The sequence below is a fragment of the Rattus rattus genome, chromosome 3, assembly GCF_011064425.1.
Source record: "Rattus rattus isolate New Zealand chromosome 3, Rrattus_CSIRO_v1, whole genome shotgun sequence".
NCBI classification, from domain to species: Eukaryota; Metazoa; Chordata; class Mammalia; order Rodentia; family Muridae; genus Rattus; species Rattus rattus.
Window position 1 is genome coordinate 181,735,147 of NC_046156.1, and position 15,496 is coordinate 181,750,642.

The 15,496-nt window shown below is 42.6% G+C and overlaps 1 protein-coding gene across 1 annotated transcript in view; it reads left to right on the forward strand.

The window, feature by feature from the left end:
- Positions 1-15,496, forward strand: part of Itga1 (integrin subunit alpha 1) — a 144,735-nt gene that overhangs the window by 114,996 nt on the left and 14,243 nt on the right. The window contains exons 16-21 of the mRNA XM_032898864.1: positions 833-999; positions 2,288-2,424; positions 3,378-3,488; positions 10,955-11,164; positions 12,896-12,976; positions 13,983-14,059. Coding sequence (XP_032754755.1) covers positions 833-999; positions 2,288-2,424; positions 3,378-3,488; positions 10,955-11,164; positions 12,896-12,976; positions 13,983-14,059 — 783 coding nt within the window. The remainder of the gene's footprint in view (positions 1-832; positions 1,000-2,287; positions 2,425-3,377; positions 3,489-10,954; positions 11,165-12,895; positions 12,977-13,982; positions 14,060-15,496) is intronic.

A 15,496-nucleotide genomic window follows, 5' to 3' on the forward strand; every position in this document is an offset into this window, starting at 1 on the left:
ATCCTAACATTAAACTCTGCTCTCCACATGCACATACATGGACAAGGGGATTGTGTGTGTGTGTGGGGGGGGTGGGAGACCAAACCAAAACGAGAAACAGAAATCTAATGAAAGGCAAATAAATACAAAATGGTATGCGTGTTTGCTGATAGAGTAGACCACCACTGATCTCTAAAGGTGGATGCTCGGGACAGCGGATGATGCACACCAACAGGAAAACGAAAGGTTTTATCATGCTACTTGAGACAGTGCATAATTTAAAACATGATGGTTTTCTTCCTGGAGTTTTCTGTTTAATACTTTTGCACCTAGGCTACCCATGAATACCTGAAACTGTGGGAAGCAAGGCCAAGGGTAAGGACTGGGAGCTACAGTGTTTCTGGTGATTGAAGTAACTTGGAAGTTCCTACACTCTGTGTTTCAAACGTAATTCTTCTCCCAGGAAAGGAAAGCAAGGCTACCTAGTCAAGAACGGAGAAGTGTTGTAGTTTTAGTGAAAGCCGGGGGCAGGAGGGACAATTAGTTTTCTAGATGCCTCTGAACCATTTCCAAATCGGAAACTACCTCACAGATCCCCGAATTCCGAGCTTGCACCTGGCCACTTGGTGTGAGTCTCCTGTCTTTGGAGTAAACATCTAAGATGGTTCTAAACAACAAGGGTCCCCTAGGACAGGAGATAAAATCTTTTCCGTATCAAATAATCACTACAGAACAACAATGCCGAAAGCACGTATACTATACACAAAGGAGCGTGTCCTCTGATGCACTCCCATCACCCTAGCAAGTTAAATGTAACAATGTGCGAGTAATCCCGTTGTTTATGTGTTTGCAGGGCCAGAGATGTGGCTGTAGTTAAAGTGACCATGAGTTTTGAACCCAATAAAGTGAATATTCAAAAGAAAAACTGCCGTGTGGAGGGCAAAGAAACAGTGTGCATAAATGCTACAATGTGTTTTCATGTGAAATTAAAGTCTAAAGAGGACTCAATTTACGAGGCTGGTAAGCATTATGGTCGTAGTGTGCACTTTCGGGCAGCAGAGAATGCACTGGCTCTAGGATCATGGCCTCTCCCAAGCATAATAAACTGTTCATGACATTCGCCCAGTGAATTCGCCCTTGAAACCACTCCTGCTCTGGGAGGAACAGTGATGGATCCTAGTCCACTCTGTAGCAGAAATTACATATCGGAACACAATGACCTCGGAATTCCATGTTCTCCTGGGCTTCCCTGTATGTTCATATAATACTCTCACAGGTAGCATTTAAAAATGTTCTATAAACGAGGTATTTCGAATCGTCTCCCTTCTACTGCCCCCTCCTGGGAAAAGGCCAGCATTGCAGATGACCTGCAGATTTCAAATAACAAACACCCTGCCTTCCCACCTCCCCACCCCTGATCCCAATATTCTTTTCCCATTGAGATGAGGCTTCTACTTTTATACTTTTGGCCAGACATGTTTGGCAGGGGGTGGGGGGTGGTCAACCTGTGTGTCCCTCTACCTTATGTTCTGAGCTTTCTAAGGCAGTCTTCATTGAGGTTGGAATATGTTGGGGTCAAACTCTGAGGGCCGTTGGCTACAGAAGTGTGATTTATTCTGCAAACAAAATATAAGGGCGATATGAAGACTCAGTAATCTTTAAGGTTAAATTGTCTCAAATTTCTCTGGTTGTGCCTCTGATAGTCTTTTGACTGAAGGCAAATGAAATGCAGAGGTGAGTCCTAAAGACTGAGGCTTTCGTATGCAAAACTATTTTATAGATTTTAATGAAATACTTAAAGGAGATTTATTGTCCTCTTGTAAAGAAAATGGACTCACTCACGTTCTTTACTGTAGCTTATTTTCACAAAATTTCCAAGTGTTTGGGGCATCATCTAAGTTGACATGGTTCTTTGTTTATTTTTGTTTCTGTTGAAATTAATTTGAAGTCAATCAGTATTTCAGGCAGCTTTCCAAGTATTTCTAAACTACAAAAATTATTTAAAACAAAAATTTAGTAAATTCAGACTTAGTTAATAAATCACAGTTCACATGTATGTCTATGTGAGTATGTGTGTATATAAATATATTACACATAACAATAACTTAAATGTTCAATGCATGGTCAAGCCAGACAGCCATTCTATAGACTCATTCAAGGTTATACTCATGAGGGCTTCTGTCTCTGTAGCAATACAGGTATTCTCGATGTAGTATCTCCTACTGATTCATTTGCTCAAGCATTTTTCTTGCTAATTCCACGTGTTGGATCAGGTGAGTGTTTGTCGATTTTTCTTTCATTTTTATAGATCTGCAGTACCGTGTCACCCTTGATTCGCTGAGGCAGATATCACGGAGCTTTTTTTCTGGAACTCAGGAAAGGAAGATTCAAAGAAATATCACCGTTCGAGAATCAGAATGCATCAGGCACTCCTTCTACATGTTGGCAAGTAAATCGTGTGTTACAGCTGCCTTACTCCAAAGTGCGAGTGCAGTGTGCACGTGTGGGCAGCCGTCCCTCCTCTTTAGTTATTCAGAACTGAGAACTGATGACTTAGGGCTTGTATAAAATTTGATGAGCATCAGACAGAGCTGACAAAGAACCAGTGACAAAAGGAACTGCCTAGTTTCAAATGTTAACAGAAATCTCTTTGCATTATATTGGCTACTTTAACATTTTGTCTGGAGCTGAATGGGATGCAGTTTGTATCCCAGCATCCCGGAGGTCTGAATGACCGGTGGTGGGGTTAGGGGTCGGGTGGGGATTCATTAGCCTCAGAGGCTCAGAATAAAATAAAAAACGTCATAGCTACCCATCTCCGATGGTCCCTGAGGCCATTCACGGCAGTGTGTATAAAGATCATTGGTTTCACAGTGTTTCTACATTGCTTTTACTATTTGTTACTACAAATAATGGTTCTTACTGAAATGGAAAATATTAATCACATTCCCATCGTTTTCCTATTAGTACGCACTGCAAAAATCCATAGTTCAGATGCATGTGAGTGAAATATGACTGCATTTGGAGAGTTTGACCTTCTTAAAGTGAGCCACTTTCCCCAAAGTATTGGAAACTGATTTGGGGAACCAGGTCTCAAGAGAAACAATGTTTGTGACATAGCTCAGTTGGTCTTTCCAGGCAGGGGAGATAGCTCCCTCTTTGGAGCTCTAGGGGAATAACCTGTCAGAGTATGGAGCCTGTACTTTCCTTATGACCCTTGTCAAACAGGAAAGCGGTGTTGTACCACTTCAGTGAAGCAAGGCCAGACTGAAATGTGATGTCAAGTTCGGGTCATGACGAGAATGTTCCAGTATGCCACAGCGGCGGAAGGATGCCACAGCAGAGTCATAGCAGCCAGTGACTGTGACAGCAATGACAAGTGTTGTTTTCTCTTGTAGGACAAACATGACTTTCAGGACTCCGTGAGAGTGACTCTGGATTTTAATCTCACTGATCCAGAAAATGGTCCTGTACTTGATGATGCTCTGCCAAACTCAGTCCACGAACATGTAAGATTAATTTACAGCATCTCTTTGTGAATGGGTCAGGGGAACCAAAAGCACACAGACACACAGTTTAAACCAATTGTGTGTGAGAGAGAGAGAAAGAGGAGAGAGACAGAAAGACAGACAGAGAATCAGACCACTCTAGACTTCTTGTGGCCCATCTGACTTCCTCTCGTTTGGGTTTAAGGAAAGCGGAAATAAACAACTGAAAAGGTGTTTATCCTAACAAGCACTAAGTTATGAGTCACAGTTTAGGGAGAATGGATGGGCTTATACTAGACCACATACCTGGACATAGCGAACCACTAGTCAACAGTTCTTATGCTGTAAAGGAGGCCTGTGGTGTAAAGCTTGTGTCTCGGTTACTGTCCTATTGCTGTGAAGAGACATCATGGCCAAGACGACTCTTATAAAAGAAAGCACTTAATTGAGGGCTCTCTTACCGTGTTAGAGGGTTAGTCTATGATCATCATAGTAGGAAACAGACAGGCTTGGCACTAGAGTGGTAGCTAAGTGCTTTCCATCCTGACGTGCAGGGCTCAGGCAGAGAGAGAGAGAGAGAGAGAGAGAGAGAGAGAGAGAGAGAGAGAGAGAGAGAGAGAGAGAGAGACAGAGAGAGACAGAGAGAGAGAGAGAGACAGAGAGAGAGAGACAGAGACAGAGACAGAGACAGAGACAGAGACAGACAGAGACAGACAGACAGAGACACAAGGAGAGAGACAGAGAAAGAGACAGAGACAGAGAGAGACAAGAGAAAGGGAGAGGGAGAGGGAGAGGGAGAGGGAAGACAGTCAAGTCAGTCACTGGACCAAGCTTGGGCTTTTGGAACCTTAAAGCCCATCGCCAAGTGACAAAAAACCTCCTCCAGCAAGGCCACACCCACTTCAACAAGACCACGCCTCCTGACCTATCACAAGCAGTTCCTCTAACTGAGGAGCAGACTCTGAATTATGGGAGCCTGTGGGAACCATTCTCACCCAGACCAGCACAGCTTACACCATGAAGGAGCAGGGCGGCACATGTGCCTGCCGTGGGCACAATATTTTCCCAAGAATGAAAGAGATAGGAAGGGACTAAGCTGGGCTACCTCTGTTCTCAAACTCAAAGTTCACGGACACATATCTGAGAGTGAATGAGGAGGTGGAGCGGGGACGGGGCACCGCAACAACACCCACAGTGGAGGAAAGCTGTAGGGGCAGAGAGCTCATTGTCCTCATCCATCCATCTTCCAATATCCCACAACCTTCCAAGTACACCTATCATCTTACATGAACCAGACACGGAGCTCAGCCTCACCCAGGAATTCGGCTTTCAGCAGTAATTAAACGCCGTACGCCGTGCTGTGAAGGATTTCAGAGTTGCCCATCCTTTCCATCTAGTCTGGGAAGACAGGGAAAACTGCATATTGTTGTGACTCTTAAGTGGAGCCCCGCAAGACTGGATGACTTTGCACCCTGTGTACAGTGCGGGTGGGTGAGGGTGCCTGTGAAGGTGCTTAAGCCATTGAAGACTCACACAGTCTCAGCACTGCAGTCGAAACCACAGCAAAGAGGTGAGACTGACAGAGCATGTGGCTAGATCAGGCCACAGTGAAATCCTCGGGAATGGTGCCACTACCCGGACTGTAGACATGTTAAAGGATGATGCGGTGCTGTTGACTTAATGTAGCTCGGTGGGTAGCAGACAGATGCTGTTTAAAGACTACACCTGCCACAATGTGATAAATAACTGAAGGAAAAACGTGCTGGGCACCAGGACAAGGGGCTTTGTTAATGTAGAGGGAGGTGGAGAGGTGGCAGGGGATGTGGAAGCCATGGAGAAGAGGCTAGGAAGGATGCGCGTGACGATAGACTGGATGAGCAGGAGGATGGGACTTTAAAAGAAGAATCAAGTGGAGCTTCCAGACACATGGCTGGATCATTCAGTCCTTCATTCTTTACTAGGAGACCATAGAAAGGAAGCTGTGTAGGTCTAGAGCTTAGAGCTCTCTCTCTTTTTTTTTTTTTTTTTCTCTCTCTCTCTCTCTCTTTTTTTTTTTTTTTTGCTGTAATCACATGAGGTTTATCGATAGGAACCAGTGCACTGGGGTCGAGACTCATATCCCAGGCAGGGGCAGTGGAGTTCGACCCGGAGAGGCTGGGAGAAAGGGTATTTAAAGGAAGAAGCCACAACCCAAGGGGGCAGGTATGGCGTCATTAGAAAATCACAAGGAGAAGCTTCTTGTCTCAAGATTGCTTAACTTTATGGTCCGATAGTTCCTAGAAACTTCCTGCTTCTCAAGGTTTTTCTCTAAGATTTTAATCTAACTTTATGGGCAGCTAGTTCCTGGGAGAAGCTTTCTGTTATCTTTACTAGGTCTGGAATTGCATATCTAAGGACTGTATCTTAAGTCCTTTTATCTAGTTCCTGGGAGAGCAGGCTCAAGAAATGTGACCTTTTACTTACAGGTAGAGGGCAGGGTCTGGAATTTGAGGTATTTAGGGCTTTTTGAAACTTCTGACTTCTTAGCTGCATGTTTTATTCTTTCATTCCCCACTTCTTCTAGTGGCTAGATCTAATCATAGAACTAAATTTTAGTATCTTTATAATATTGGCTTTCTTGTTCTCCTAAAGCATGATACTGTTGGCATAACATCAAAATCTGAACAGTACTCACTCTTTCTCTAATGAAGGTAACTAGTTTCTTTAACACACATGGACCTATAATCAGAAGCAGAAGCAAAACTAAGAAGGGTCCCAAAAGTGAAGATATCAGAGTAGTCATGCAAGGAGATCTACTAAACCAGCTCTCGAACCATCCCTGATGCCCTTCTCTGTCTCTCTGTCTTTTGTCTAACCTTTCTCTAAGTTTATTCATGGAGTCTTTAATTACTCCTGAATGGTCTATATAGAAGCAACATTCTTTCTTGTAGTGTAGCACACAGACCTCCTTCTTTAAGGAATATCAGGTCTAATCTTCTCCTATTCTGAAGGACTACCTCTGAGAGTGAGGATAGGGATTCTTGGAGGTAAGTCAATGGTAGTTCTGAATTTTCTATAAGCCTTGTGTTGCAGGGCAACAGCAGATGTCCTTGTAGCTGCCCTAGACTCAGCCTTAGGTTAGCCCTAAGTAATTCTCAACTCTCTTTTGTGTCTTACTAAGTCTTTAGCATCAGGATTCCAATCTGGACACTATCTAAACCTACACACCAAGGTCATGACTATCTTTTAGAACTTCTAAACTTATACAGGTTGTGATCCCTGAGGCACAGTCCCAAGAAGTGTTAGGAGTACTAACATATGCAATATTACATCATTTACAATAGAAATCAAGCCTATCCCCACACCTATCCCGATGGAACTCAGGGCAAACATGAAATTCTTGTTTCTAAAGCTCATTCCTCAAGTGAGCATTATAGCAAACTCCCAGTCAAGTCTCTGATGTATCCACTTATCTGATGTGCAAGTCTATGGAGCTTTTGCAAGATCTGAGTGTCCCTCTAGGTTCCAGCTCTCAGCCCCAACTTCTAGTATGCAGCTGGTGAGGGCTGAGACTTGACGGCTGTCAGGGTGGTCAGCAGCACCAGGTACAGTCCTTTCCAATGAGGCTCGAGTGTCTGGGCTCGGTGTTGTTGTATGTAATCGAGTCTCCGACCTGGAACTGATGAGATGTCTCAGGGGGTCCTTGGGCCATAGGCTGCTGCCAGCTGTGACCAGATTTCTTTCTGTATCACCTGTAGGTCTTTTACCCTGGCATACAAATCATTATTACTATGACATGTTGGTTCAGTAACGTCATCTAATACAGTTAGAGGAGCCGAGGCCCCATATAAGATCTCAAAGTAGGTAAGGCTGAATCTGGAAGGGGTATTTCTTGCTCTGAAGAGAGCAAGAGGGAAGGAGTGCCACCCAGTCTGTGCCAGTCTCCATGGTCAATTTGGTCAGGGTCTCTTTTAGAGTTTTATTTATTTACTCTCCCTGTCCTGAACTTTGAGGTCTGTAAATACAACATAATTTCTAATCGACCTCTAAATACTTGGCCACACCCTGGCTTACCTTGGCAACGAAAGTAGGGCCGTTGTCTGACCAGATTACCTTGGGCACTCCACGGGGAGAAGATTTCTTCCAGTATCTTCTTGATGACTACCGAGGCCGTCTCTTGCTTGGTAAGGAAAGCTTCTATCTATTCCTGAAAAGGTATCTACAAGCACTAGGAGATACTTGTGACCATATTTTCCTGGTTTTATCTCAGTGAAGTTCACTTCGACTTTTCGCTAAACTCTCTAGGTCTCTTTGCCCTGTTTGCTTGCTAAGCAATCACTTACTGACATACCTTATATTTTTTACTGCCTCTCTGGCTAAAATCTTAAAGTCTACTACATATACCTTAACTACTTGGACAAGCTTCTTATCTCCTAAATGAGTTCATTTGTGTATTTGGCAAAGTGAGTCTTTTGTTTGTGAGTCTCTGGGGAATATAGTTTTCCCTCAAGTGTGCCATTGTCTTTTTTTCTTAAGCAATTTGGGCCTTTTCTTCTGTTGTACATTCTAAGTGAGGCCATTCCTTAGTCCGTTCCCAGTTCCCAGTGGCTGTCTCTTGCAGGCCTGTAACCAGGATAGGCTCCTGCATAGCCATTTCTTGAGCCACTTGATCTGCTTTGTTATTGCCCCATGCCACTGAATCTCTTCCCTCCTGATGTCCTGGGCAATGAATAATACTCACAGTTGTTGGCTTCATCAGGGCATCCAAGAGATGGCAAAGGCATCTGCAGCACTGATGTGCTGGGGGTTAGAGGTTCAGCCATCCCAGATGACATTGTGTTGTCCACCATGGCAGCATCCACTTATCTCTGACCTTCATGAAGAGAACTGTTCCTGTCTGTGGACAAGGTAGCCTCCGCTTTCAGCAGGGGTCGATCGGTCAGTCACAGAGGTCTTCCCTCCACCCACAGGCTTCTGCCAGTACTTGACACTCTTGCTGTGGTGGCTCCAGGTCAGGATTGGGCAGCAAGGTGACCAGAATGCCCCCAATAGGTGGAGAATCTAGTCCATGTCAGCTGTCCCATCCTCTGGGACATTTCATTTAAAGGCAAAACATCAGCCACTCTACCACAGTTTAAGTCCTGGATTGGGTGATAATTGTTAGTGCCCGGCTGGCAGGAGTGATGTGTTCCAGGCAGAACAGCACTAAGCCACACATCTCCCAGCATCTGGTACTGGTGCACTGAGCCAAGTCTTAAGCTCCACATACACAGTCTGCATTTCAGCCATTTCAGCCCACGCAAGCCATTTTGGAGAGCAAATTTCTCATGAGCAAAGAGATAGGGGCAGTCAGGGATGACCATGAACTAGTGGGTTACCCGGCCCACACCGAGGTCCACTGTTCTTCAGGCAGTCCATAAGTATTGTTTGTTGCCGGTAGCCCCCTGTACCCAAGGTCTTTGATGGACACTGGCCCACTGGGCCATAGGAGCATAGAGCATTGGGTCCCTGTATCCACAAAACACTGATTGGGCTTCCCCTCTATCCTGGGGCAATCCCTGACCCAGTGTCCTTTTTCTTACAATAGGCACTCTGATCTTTAGCCAGGAATTCTCTTCTGTTGCCAAGTACTGTCTTCCTAGTCTCTCTAACTACTGTGGCCAGTATAAGTTTTTCTCCTGTCTTTTATCTCTCCTTAGTTCTTTAGCTTCCTTTTTCTGTCTCTTTTCTTCCCTAGCTTTCTGCTCTTTTTGTCTTCTTTCTTTCTTTTTTCAGTCTCTCTGTCTGCATCTTCTTCTACAGCTATTAGGTGCTATCCACTTTTGTGCACAGACCCTGAACCACACACATTAACCTTATTTTCTCTGCAACTTACACTAACTCAGCGACTTAGCTTAACCCTTCAAGTTTCTGCAACTTTTTCTTCATGTATTTTCCTTACTTTAGCCAAATTGGTGGGGCGTTTTTTCAGCCCCTCAGAGACCCACCATTGGAGTCTGACGGTAGACCTGGTTCTCCCTACCTTCAGGCGTACTGAAGTCAACAGGCAGAAGGGAGGGCCTTCCATCTGTGTCTGGAACATTTTTTCTGGCCTCTAGGATTCTGTATTTCCTGTAACAGCTACTAACAACCATCTCAAGTGGGATGGTGAGAAAACAAGAGTCCAGAAAATAGAGGTCCGCCAAAAAGGACAAATAGCATTCAATCACACAGAAAGACAATCAAACAAAAAATTAACAAACAGAAGTGTGCACAAAAACAAAAAACAAGCAGCCGCCGTGAGATCACCACAAAACTGAACTGATTTAGAAGGGAGCTTCCGTGAGCTCACCAACGACAGATGAAGGAGAGCGGATTCTACATCACTCTTCCTTCTCAACCACAGACAGATGAAGGAGAGTGGATTCCATTTCACTCCTCCTTCCCAAAAGGACACCAAAGACGATGAAGGAGAGCAGATCAAAAATAATGGTTAAGTCAAAGGCCAGCCAATATCAAACGCTGGCCACTCCAAGGAGCAAAAAGTCTGCCACGGTACAAATTGTGTGCTCTAGCAGTCCAGTGGTCTGAAGTCAAACTCGGAGGAGTCCCATCATCAAAGTCACAAGTAACACAAAACAAAGACCTAAGACACACAGACAAAGACCACTCTGGAAATACAGATGGCCAGGAGGGCAGGTCTTTTCTCCAACCCAGGAGAATCACCGAATCCTCACCAGCACCCAGATGGGAATCTCCCAGGCATCCCTGGGGTTCCCCCAGACCTCCTGGGATGTCTCCCAGGGCAGCATAATCGGTGAGCCCCTGGCACGTCTACTGCTCACACTCGAGCCTCTCCTGAGACATGAGCCTCCCTCTCAGCCCAAGATGGGAAGGACTGCAAAACCAGAACTCCAGAACTTGAGAGCAAATACAGACCCAGAGTAGCAAATACAGACCCAGATTTAGCCAGCACAAAACGGACACAGACAAAGACACAGACACTGTCTCACCTCCAAGTGGGTCTTTGGAGATGAGGGTGGTCGCCGATCCCAGACGAGGCCCCAAATGAAAGATCCCCGGAGCGGGGAGACCCTCACTCAAGTCTCAGGATGACATGACCCCCCAAGAACTCACACAAGACCATTCTTGCTGTAATCACATGAGGTTTATCAATAGGAACCAGTGCACTGGGGTCGAGACTCATATCCCACGCAGGGGCTTAGAGTTCTTGACTTGAGCTTTACAGACTGTCCTTCATTGGGAAACAGACACTAGTATAAAATATCTATGAGAACTAACTCCTTTAAAGGATTGGGAATTAATACCACAAGATGACATTTATTCTTTTCTCCGTAAAGCCAGCAGGAAATGTAACATCCCTTAAGATCTCAGCCATGCAATCAATTTTCTCACAGAGCTGTCTCTCTTACTTGGGTGCCATACCATTTCTCTTACACAAATTAATAGGTAGTTTCCAGTGATGTTTACCTACACCGTGAAAAACATGTTCCTGTGAACTGTTTCAGATTCCCTTTGCCAAAGACTGTGGGAACAAGGAAAGATGCATTTCAGACCTCACCCTGAATGTGTCCACCACAGAAAAGAGCCTGCTGATCGTCAAGTCCCAGCATGACAAGTTCAATGTCAGCCTCACTGTCAAAAACAAAGGAGACAGTGCGTACAACACCAGGACAGTGGTGCAGCATTCACCAAATCTGATTTTTTCGGGAATTGAGGTGAACAGACTGTTTATCATTCATGCTCTTAATGACTATTTATTGAACCTGTCTTTCATGCTACTGAGCTAATTAATTTCATAACGTTGATTTGACAAGAGTAGAGAGCTGTTTTGTTAGTCTTAGATTACGATAGTGGTCACAGTCGCAAGCTTTTAAGATGTTTAAAAACTTTCGTTATTTTATTTTATGCATAGCAGTATTATACCTAAAGGCCAAAGGAGACATTGGATCCATGAACTACAGTTACAGACCATTGTGAGCAGCCACATGGGTGCTTGGACTTGAGCTAGGTTCTTCTGGAAGAACAATCTAGAGTGGCCAGTGCTCTTAGCCACTGAGTAATCTCTCCAGCCCCCCTCCCCCACACCGAGCTTTGGTTTTTAAAGCTTTCAGTTTTTTGTCTTTAGAGGGACATGTCTCTCCTTAAACTTTGTATCTTAACAAAGATAGCTGATAGTTCTGTGCTTCACAGAGTCATCAGGCCACCAAAATTAAGATTCAGCCAAGAAAAAACATAATAATCAAAGCTAAAAAATTAACAGAGACAGAGAGGCATTCATATGTTGAAAGGAAAGTCTTCATTGAGAAAAATCATGATACTGTTTCTTTCTTCCTATGAAATATCCCTACTTTAGCAAAGATTTCTGTTAGAAAATGTGTATTATTTATTTATAATGAGAAGATTCTATTTGGCAATAACATATCTGTATGTCAGACATTTTATTAATTTGGTAATAATCCCCTACATAGGGTGCTGGATCATTTGTCAGTATTTCCATATTTCAACTTAGCTTTTGATTCTGATTCCCAAATGTATGCACCAAGTTAAAATCCTGAATATATTTATATGAATAAATTTGAAGTATTTTGATTCATATTAAAATGAATAATGCTAATATGAATATTTTATTTACATTAAAAACTAATACCTTTAGTGTGCAAATGTAGTTAAATTATGAAAAACAGCTTAGCATGTGTGAGGCACTGAATTAAATAGTGCACACACATTAATACTTAGTATTAAAGCATTGTTGTCTAGTTTCCATGAATTTAAATTGTTATTGTTAATTCACTCCATTTGTTCTGGTGTCATTTGGACACATGGTAACTAAGATAGATTCATGTAAGGATCATTTGTTACTATAACATTTTATTTTGAGAACATTATGAATATGAAATAATTGTAGAAATGTAAGCGTAACATGGAGAACCATTAATTATCACCCGATTGTCTCTGGAAAGCAAACTGTGTTAAAAGGCATTGCCTGTATCTCTCCTGCTGTCTTTCTGGCTGTTGCCATAACTCACTGCCGATGATTCAAGGAGGTCCTTGTCCTTGTATTAAGGCCTCTCTTGTATTATGTGCTGGGTAGAGTCAGACGTGCCCTAGTGGTTGCAGGTTAGAGCTTCGAACTCCAGGCTCTGACAGTGCAGACATGAGGGTCAGCATCCACCACTGCTACTTCCTGTGCATGATGCTGTCGGTGCTGCTTCCCTGACTATTCCTGCAGGACAAACGTGCTTTGTCCCAAGAGCGCCCTCAAGTGTTGGTTTCAGATCTCCGTGAATTATAAAATAGGAAGTCCCCAGGTGCTGTGACTCTCCCCAAGAGTCAATCTTGGCAAGGTAGCTCCTAGAGCATAGCTGGGAAAATTCTAAAAAGATGAATGTAAATCTCTCCCCTGCATTTCTTTTCTGAATCAGCTTTTTTTTTTTTTTTCATTTCAGGAGATCCAAAAAGATAGCTGTGAATCTAATCAAAATATCACTTGCAGAGTTGGATATCCTTTCCTAAGAACAGGAGAAACGGTGAGGAGACTGGGTAAAACCTAAGTAGCCGTCGCCAGCGAGAAGTGACATGCTCAAAGCCAAATGTGTAAATCCGAATGCAATGGTTCCCAACCTTCCTAATGTTGTGACTCTTGAATACAGCTCTTCGTGTTGTGGTGACCTCCAACCATAAAAGTCTTTCTGTTGCTACTTCATAACTGTAAATTCACTACTGTTATGAGTTGGAATGTAAACATCTGATATTCAGGATATCTGATATACAACCCCTGTGAAAGGGTCATTTGACCCCCAAAGGGGTTGCCACCCAAGGGTTGAGAAATGCTGCTGTAAGGGGTAATTTGTGATGATAAGCATTGAATGCAAAGTGCTTGCAACCTGTATTTGCTATTTCTGCCTCTCTCAGGCATCTGAAGGTTGAAGTTTAATCCCCAAGATGATAGCATTAGGAAGCAGTGCGTTTGCAACTTGTGGCTTAAACAAGGCATTTAAGTTCAATGTCGCATGTGTCTTGGTACATTCAGACTGCTATAAAAATAGCCAGAATAAAACAGCACATGGATGAGAAATTTACTTCTCACAGATGTGGAAGCTGAAAAATCCACGATTAAGTCAATGTCAGGCCCAGTGTCTGAGAAAGAAACACTTTTTGGTTCAACGATGTCTTCTTCCAGCATCCTCTGGGAGCCGGAAAGGCAGGTTTCTGGTACCTCGTGTACAAGGGCATTAATTCCACTCATGTGAATGTTCAAGATCTGTTATCTACCAACAGGACTGACCCTCTCATATCATTAGTAGCTAAACTTGGACATCTAAGCTTTGGATGCAAGGCATATTACATGTTCACATGTGCATATGCATATCAGATTTTATTGTATGCATTTATGATGAGGTCGTACTTCGTAAGACAATGTTTCTTAAGTAATTTTATAATTTCTGTTTAGGTAGTGAGTTTATATGAACTATTTTACTGAAAGTTGTTTCCCTCATCTGTAACTTACTTAAGATGTCTATTTTAATTTCATAGGTTACCTTCAAAATAATATTCCAGTTTAACACATCCCATCTCTCGGAAAATGCAATCATTCACTTAAGTGCAACAAGGTTGGTTTATATGCGTGTGAACATGTCCCCATTTCTGCATATCGTGTCTTTCATGCGGTTTGGTTATTTTACCTGTAGAACCACTGGCACCTTCTTGAAGATTGTATGCAGGCAGCAGAAGTTAACAGTCGGTGAACCACTTTGCTTCACAAAACATACCATGGGGGTAATTAGCAAAAGCAGAAGAATTCTTACTCAGAACAAATACAATCACTGATAATACTAGCTGTAGACTCTCTTGTACTTGCCCGCCACTCAGAGCTGCCAAACTTTATTGATGGTTAACAGAATCTCCCAATTTTAATCATTTACTAGCTGTCTATCAAGGTCAACTGAATAATCATATGGTCTTCAGATTTTTGTGGTACTCTTTTATACTTCAGTAAATTTTACTCAAATCATTCAGAACTTTTCAACATCACAGAGCACATGCAAGAAAACAGGTCCCTAAGTCAACACAAGCAAGGCTCACATGATGCGTTCATCTTTATTTTACTTTATTTTATTTTATTATTATCCCCTACAAAATTCTTCTTCTAATGAGAGACAGAAAGAGAGTGGATCCAGACAAGAGGGAGTTGGGGGTGGGGAGGAACTGAGAGGAATAGAGGGAGAAACCACAATCACGAAAAATATGAGAAAAAAATTTTTTTAAATTCATACTTCTCCCATACAATGCATCTATTTTCAATAAACGGGAAAACAAATTTAAAAAAAAAGAAAAGAAAAGTAGGTGTTGCCTTGAACAAAAGTATTTGTTTGTTTGTGTATTAGCTAAGTTTAATCCATCCTGGTTAAATGAAGACTATACTGCATATATCTTTTTAAAGTAGTGAAAGATTAATACAGAACTTGAATGGGGAGTTTAGCTTCCTGCTTGTATAGTTTTCCACCAGAACATATGCTGTGAGGTCATGTGGCTTTGCCTATAGCACCCAGCATTCTTCCTGTGTGTAATCACTGCTATAGAGATGGAAAATGAATTAAAAATAATAAAATGAATTAACAGATAAATTAATTCAATCTATTCGATTCAGTTTAGCTCAGCACCTATTTATTTGACATCTGCTGTTCTACCGTAGAAAATTTAGTGATAAAATATTCATTTTATAGATGGAAAAACCAAAGCAAAGAGAGATTAAATAACTCAAAGTAAAGATACTAGTGTTGAAGAACAACTGCATTCCCCACTATCTGGCCATATAAATTATATCTCTCCTCCATGCTTTGTTCATGAAGATATGGGGTATATTTGTGAGGTATAGATATGTGTGCATAGATATAATTAAAATTTCAAATATTATGACAATTACACCCAAATCGAGGGACATATAAAAACTTAAAGAACAGGCATATTGAGTATCCAGTTGGGGAAGAATATTGAAGGCAACAGAAGAAGATGTTAGATTCCCAGATAGCTGTGTGAGCCTACTTGAG